The sequence below is a fragment of the Carcharodon carcharias genome, chromosome 3 (genome assembly GCF_017639515.1).
Source record: "Carcharodon carcharias isolate sCarCar2 chromosome 3, sCarCar2.pri, whole genome shotgun sequence".
In the NCBI taxonomy this organism is placed as follows: Eukaryota; Metazoa; Chordata; class Chondrichthyes; order Lamniformes; family Lamnidae; genus Carcharodon; species Carcharodon carcharias.
In genome coordinates, this window is record NC_054469.1 from 60,021,492 (window position 1) to 60,027,711 (window position 6,220).

Consider the following 6,220-nt stretch of genomic DNA (forward strand, 5'->3'; position numbering starts at 1 on the left):
GGCAGGCTCAATGGAGACATTCAAGAGGGCATTAGATGATTATTTGAATAGAAACAATGTGCAGAGGTACGAGAAAAGGCAGGGCAATGGCAATGGTACCCGGTCATAATGCTTACTTGGAGAGCGGGTGCAGAAACGATGGGCTGAATGGCCTCCTTCTGTGCCATTAAGATTCTGTAATACTGGCCCAGATCAGAACCCATTTAGTTGAGATGTTAACATATTAATGTCTTCAGTTTAGCTCCTATATCAATTAGTACAAAGAAAAGATCTGCTGTATACTAGTAGCCAACAACAATACGTCGTGTTAATAATTAATTTACCTGGAGGTGCCGGGAGGTCTGAGGCTTAACAAAATGTCATCTAATGGTGTTGCTCATTTTCTCATTAGGGGGAAGCAACCCGCAAATTATTGGCATAATTTCCATAAAAGTGGCGACTGCTTTCAGCGACTTAATCGGACAAGTTTATAACAGGAACATTCACAATAAACGTAACTTTAATCTCTGTGAATCTTTGAAGTTTATTACGCCTCGTTTAAAAATGCCAGCCCGTGAAGAGGCACAGCATTATTGCCCGCCTGAGCACCACAGAGGCTGCAGGCCTCGACACCGGGACTGGACACCAGGAAATAATCCGAGAATAAATGAGTCAACAGCGGATTGATCGCCGCCTTTTCCGGACGGGCCTAGCTGTTCCTAGCCTCTATGAGGACACTCACCCAGCTCCACAGGCTTTCCCTCGCCGGCTGCTTCCCACCCGCGGCCCCGGACGGTTGCCAGGCGACAGGAAAACACCGCGCGCAACGTGGCACATGAACTGCAGCTTCGCGGTGAGGTGAAAGCAGAAAAGCGGGTTTTGCGAGCGGTGGAAAATCTGACATTTTCTACTGTTTGCACGCAAGAAATGTTAGCAGGCGGATTAAACATCAGGGGAAAAATAGTGGTGACCGGTGACTTTCTCCATTTAAGCTTGTGGAGCGATAACTTTTCGACCGGGTGGTACATTAAGGTCTGCTAACTTTTTAGATGTCCTTTGGCAGCGTGTTCCATTGTGGGATAGTCCTTGTTGAATAATTGTCTTGGAAACAAACGGTCTTTGCCGTTTGTTTGGATGGCTACCTTGTGTTTTGTCATTGCCAGAGCGCACCAGGTGCTTCTTTCTGTCAATTCCCACATGAGCATTTACCTGCCTTTGTTCGTTGTCCCTTGGTAACCTTACTGAATAAAAACCGATCTCAACCTTGAAAGCTTCAATTGGCCTAGAATGAAATAAATCATGTATATGCCATTAAATTGCACTTTTGCTTTGTTTTTATCTTTCAATGGCTGCTAACATGCAAGGTGGCAAGTTTGATTAAGAAACTATAGCATTTGTTCTTAAATAATCAGCACAAGCAAATATTAGTAGGATTTACAATACAATGTGAATTTATTTTATTATAAAACCTCAGAATATCTATTATATTGTGTCCACCTAGTCAAACAATCTTCTTATGTCTGGAACAAAAACAATAAATACTGGAAACACTCATGACGTCACAGCTTTTGTGGAGCAAAAAGACAAGTAAAGGGTGTGGAGCCTGCCTTTTGTTCCTCATTCATTCAGCACTACTTCTATTCCAGGCATGTCTACCTTTATAACATTCAATTCTTTCCATAGATTTCATTTTCCATTTTTGTTTCAGATCTGCAGCAGCCTATTTTTCTTACTATATCTGCTGAGGTTCTAACAAATATCTAAAAAGATAACTTCTAAATTGTACTTTAGATTTAGTGCCTGCTGCTTGCTGGCCTGATGTAAATGAAGCCAGGCCCTCAAAATCATGGTATCGTCTTTACCTTATGTGCAGAAGACTGCCTAGTACACAGTCAAAATCAGTGCAATATAACTTATGAACTACGTTTCCCTAGATATTGGGGAGGTGCCAGAAGATTGGAGAGTGGCAAATGGGATACATTTATTCAAGAAAGGACGTAAAGACAGTCCTAGCAACTACAGGCCAGTTAGTTGAGTGAGGTTTTAGAAAAAATCAACAAGCACTTAGAGAGGTTTGAGTTAATTAACAAGAGCCAGCATGAGTTTGTAAATGGCAGAACATGCTTGACTAATCTTATTGACTGTTTTGATGATGTAAGGCAGATGAGGGAAATGAAGTGAATGTTGTCAATATGGATTTTAAGAAAGCGTTTGACAAAGTGCCACATAAAAGGCTGGTTAAAAATCTGAAGGTAATGGAATTGGAGGGTCAGTGTCCAATTGGATTTTTAAAAAATGGCTTAAAGACAAAGCAGCAAGTCACGATAGAAGGTTGTTTTTTGGACTACAGAATGGTAGACAGTGGTGTTCCCCAATGGTCAGTGCTAGGATCATTTTTTTTGATTATATATAAATGACTTAAATTTTATTCTGTATTCTAAAATCTCAAAATTTGCTAACAATAAACTTGAAGGAGCAGCAAACAGTGATACAAATCACCTGCAACAGGACACAGCTAGGCTAGCAGAATGGGCAGACATGTGGCAGCAGGAATTCAATACAGAGAAGTGTCAGGTGATGCATTTTGGCAGAAGAGATATGGAGAGGCAATATAGACTTAATGACACAATTCTAAAGAGTTTGGAGGAACAGGGGGTGCATGTACATCAATCTTTGAAGGTGGTACGACATATTGAGAGAATGGATTGCAAAACATATAGGATCTTAGGCTTCAAAATAGAGGCATTGTGTACAAAAGCAGCAAAGTTATACTGAACCTTTATAAACTTTGGTTAGGCCCCAACTGGAATATTGTGTCCAGTTCTCGTCACCATATTTTGGGAAAGATGTGAAAGCCATTGAGAGGGTGCAGAGGAGATTTACCAGAATGGTTCCAGGGATGGGAATTTTAGTTACAAGATTGAATTGGAAATGCAGGGGTTTGTTCTCCGTGAAGCAAAGGAGATTGAGGGGAGATTTGAAGAGGTGTACAGGATTATGACAGACTTAAATAAGGTAAAAGGGGAAAACTCTTTCTTCCCATTAGCTGATTGTCCCTAATCCTTGTACACAGACTTAAGATTTTGGGCCAAAAACACAGGGGGAATGTGAGGAAGGACATTTTAATGCAGCAATTAGTAATGACCTGAAACTTGCTGTCCACGAGGGTGGTGGAAGCAGAAACAATCATTGATTTCAAAAGGAAATTGGATAGGCACTTGAAAGCAATAAACCTTCAGGGTTACAGGGATTGAGCATGGGAATGGGACTTACAGGATTACTTACTTGGGAGCTAACATGGACGTGATGGGCCAAATGGCCTCCTTCTGCGCAGTAAATGTCTCCATGACCAGCCAGAAGTGCATTGCAATATACAAGTCTAGAGGTAACAAAGGTATGAATGAGGGTTTCAGCAGCTGATGAGCTGAGGCAGGCAAAGTCGACCGATGTTACAGAGGTAGAAAAAGTCTGTCTTAGAGACAGCACAAATATGAAATCCGAAGCTCATCACAGGGTCAAATATGACACTAAGGTTGAACACAGACTGGCTTAATCTCAGACTATTATCAGGGAGAAAGATGGAGTCAGTAGTTAAAGAACAGAGTTTGGAGTGGGGCCAAAACAATAGTTTCAGTCTTCCCCATATTAAATGGGAAGAAATTCCTGCTCATCCAGTACTGGATATCAGCTAAGCAGATTCATAATTTAGCAACAGTGGGGGAGTTGAGAGAGGTGGTGGTGAGGTAGAGCTGGGTGTCATCAGTGTACATGTGAAAACTAAATTGTGCTTTTGGATAATGTTGCTGATAGGCAGCATGGAGAGAAAAATAGGCGAGGGCTAAGGACACCAGAGGTAATGAGGCAGGAGCAGAAACAAAAGGCATTGCAAGTGATTCTCTGGCTACGATTAGATAGATAAAAATGGAACCAGGTGACAGCAGTCCCGCCTAGCTGGATATCAGTGGAAAAGGAATTGGAGGAGGGTGGTGTAGTTAACTGTATCAAAGGCTGCAGAGAGGTCGAATTATGAGGAGGGAATGTTTATCTTTGTCACAGTCTCATCAGATGTAATTTGTGATTTTGTTAAGAGTGGAAGATTCAAACATGGGTGTTCAGGAAAAGATGGGAACAGATTTGGGAGGCAACGAGTTCAAGGACTTTGAAGAGAAAAGGGAAGTTGGAAATGGGACAGTAGTTTGCAAGGACTTTGGGTAAGGGTTGGCTTTTTTGAGGAGTGAAATGATGATAGATTTAAAGGAAAGAGGGAAAGCACCTGAAAAGAGAGAACCATTTGGAATATCAGCTAACATGGGGACCAGGAGAGGTATTTGGGTGATCAGTGGTTTAGTGGAAATAGGATCAATGGAATAGGAGTTGGGTCTCATGGGACAAGATGAACTTGGAGAGAGTTTAAGAAGATGGGAGTTCAGGGCTAGGGCGGGGTGAGCATCATAGGAAGTTTGGCTAAGTGGGCTAATGGAAGTGTGAGTCGCGGCAGAGGCAGCTGATTGGATTATCATAATCTTAGTGACAAAGAAGCCAATGAGCTCCTTGCATTTATTGTTGGAGATAAGAATGGAGGAGACAAGGGAGAGGGGTTTAAGAAGATGGTTTGCTGTAAAGAAAAGCCAGGGATTAACTTTGCATTCCAAGAGTTTTGAGCAGTTTTAACAGATAAGATCAGGTCCTGGAAATGTTTTATGTAGTTCAGCCAGATCTGGCAGTGGATGGCTAAACCAGTCGTCTGCCATGTCCTTTCAAACTTTTGACTTAAGGGAGGGGAGTTGAGGGCCGTAGCAGGAGGAAAAGCTCAGGTGAGAGACAGCAATGGTTTTATTGGGACTGGGGCATCAAAGGTGGAGCTGAGGGTGATCATGCTCTTCCTAAAAATGTTGGCCTGCCCCCTCAGCTATAGTGAGTGTTTTACCAAATGAGACCTTGATAGGGCAAAAAGAATCAGGGAAGGATGTGGAATATATGCTCACCCACAAAGCCATTTTCAAAGCTGAAAAAAGCCACCAGTGAGCAACACTTTAGTACCAGCTGGTAATTCCTTTGTATTGCTTTAAAAAAACTTTTTCTATTGAAGCTTTTCATTTGCAGTCATCAGAACAATCTGCAAGAATACCAAATGTAAAGCAAACAACAATTTATACTTTAGGACAAGAAAGTGCTGAATAGTTAGCAAGTGAACTCTGGTCAAGGCATTGCCATAGGGAATGTACTAGTTAATGGTGACTAACAGTTAATTGACAAGCATTGTTTGAAATTTATACCAGGCAGCTTGACTCTCATTGGTCAAGACATTGCCCTAAGGAATGAACCAACAAATGGCAGTCCCTTATTTTCTTTAACTGAAAGATGTGCAATGTGTGTACACATTCTTTGTCTGCAAAGAAGGCCTAATAAAAACAACGATAACATAGTTTGTTTTGACATAAGAATAGAGAAGTATTACTTTTATATGGATGAGTCATAAGGATAAAGATAAGGGACCAGATTTTGCAGTCCTGAATGCTTGGGAGAAAGAAAATGGTGGCCAGATTATGGATCTGAAAGTCCCACATACCATTTCTGGCTCCAGCTATTTTCAGTGTTTGGGAAAAGGATCGGGTCTGGAGCCACATACTGCTGCTTGGAAGTTGGCGGCACCATTCTGAAAGTGTATGAAGATGTCAACCATGGATTGGAAGCTGGAAGCATCTAAAAGGTGAGTAAAAATAGTGTTGCCCCTTTACAGTCTATCACAAAATAATATAGCCTGAGTTATAACTATGTTTGCTAAAATGAGTTCTGACAGTGCTGTGATTGGAAAAGATGAGAACATTAAATAAAATTGATATCTCTGACCACTGGCAAGCTGTCAAGTGAAAGAACAGCATTGTAAAAGTGGAAAGGTCATCAGAAAGATTACAACAGCCGATTCACTTGATAAAGTGCTATTCTGCATTGTACAATATGGAAAATATAGTCCAGTGTCAGACCCAGAGCTAGTTATTTACATTCTCTCCATGGCTTTCACTTATTTTTAAAGAAAACCTCAGCCTTTTGTTTGGCTGTTCCAAAGCTTTGACAGATGTCTGAGCCTTCCTTCATTATTTAAAGAATAGCTCAACCATCTGTTTGACTGTTTCAAAGCTTTGGAAAACATTTGAGCTTTTGGCTGTCTTCAAAAATTCTAATGGATTTTGTCCTGTAGGGTTTTTTTACATAGTTGTTCAGGGGAATATAAGTTTGATGG

At 41.1% G+C, this 6,220-nt stretch overlaps 1 protein-coding gene across 3 annotated transcripts in view; it reads right to left on the minus strand.

Annotated features, from left to right (window-relative positions):
* The window catches only part of armc3 (armadillo repeat containing 3), a 303,392-nt gene extending 302,408 nt beyond the window's left edge, over positions 1-984 (minus strand). The window contains exon 1 of one of the 3 annotated variants that reach the window (XM_041184977.1): positions 722-984. In XM_041184977.1, the coding sequence (XP_041040911.1) occupies positions 722-816 (95 nt within the window). In that variant the 5' untranslated portion in view covers positions 817-984. Of the gene's footprint in view, positions 1-323; positions 343-721 lie in introns of those variants that run through there. The other 2 variants (XM_041184973.1, XM_041184975.1) reach the window with 2 other exon arrangements.
* Positions 985-6,220: the final 5,236 nt, after the last annotated feature.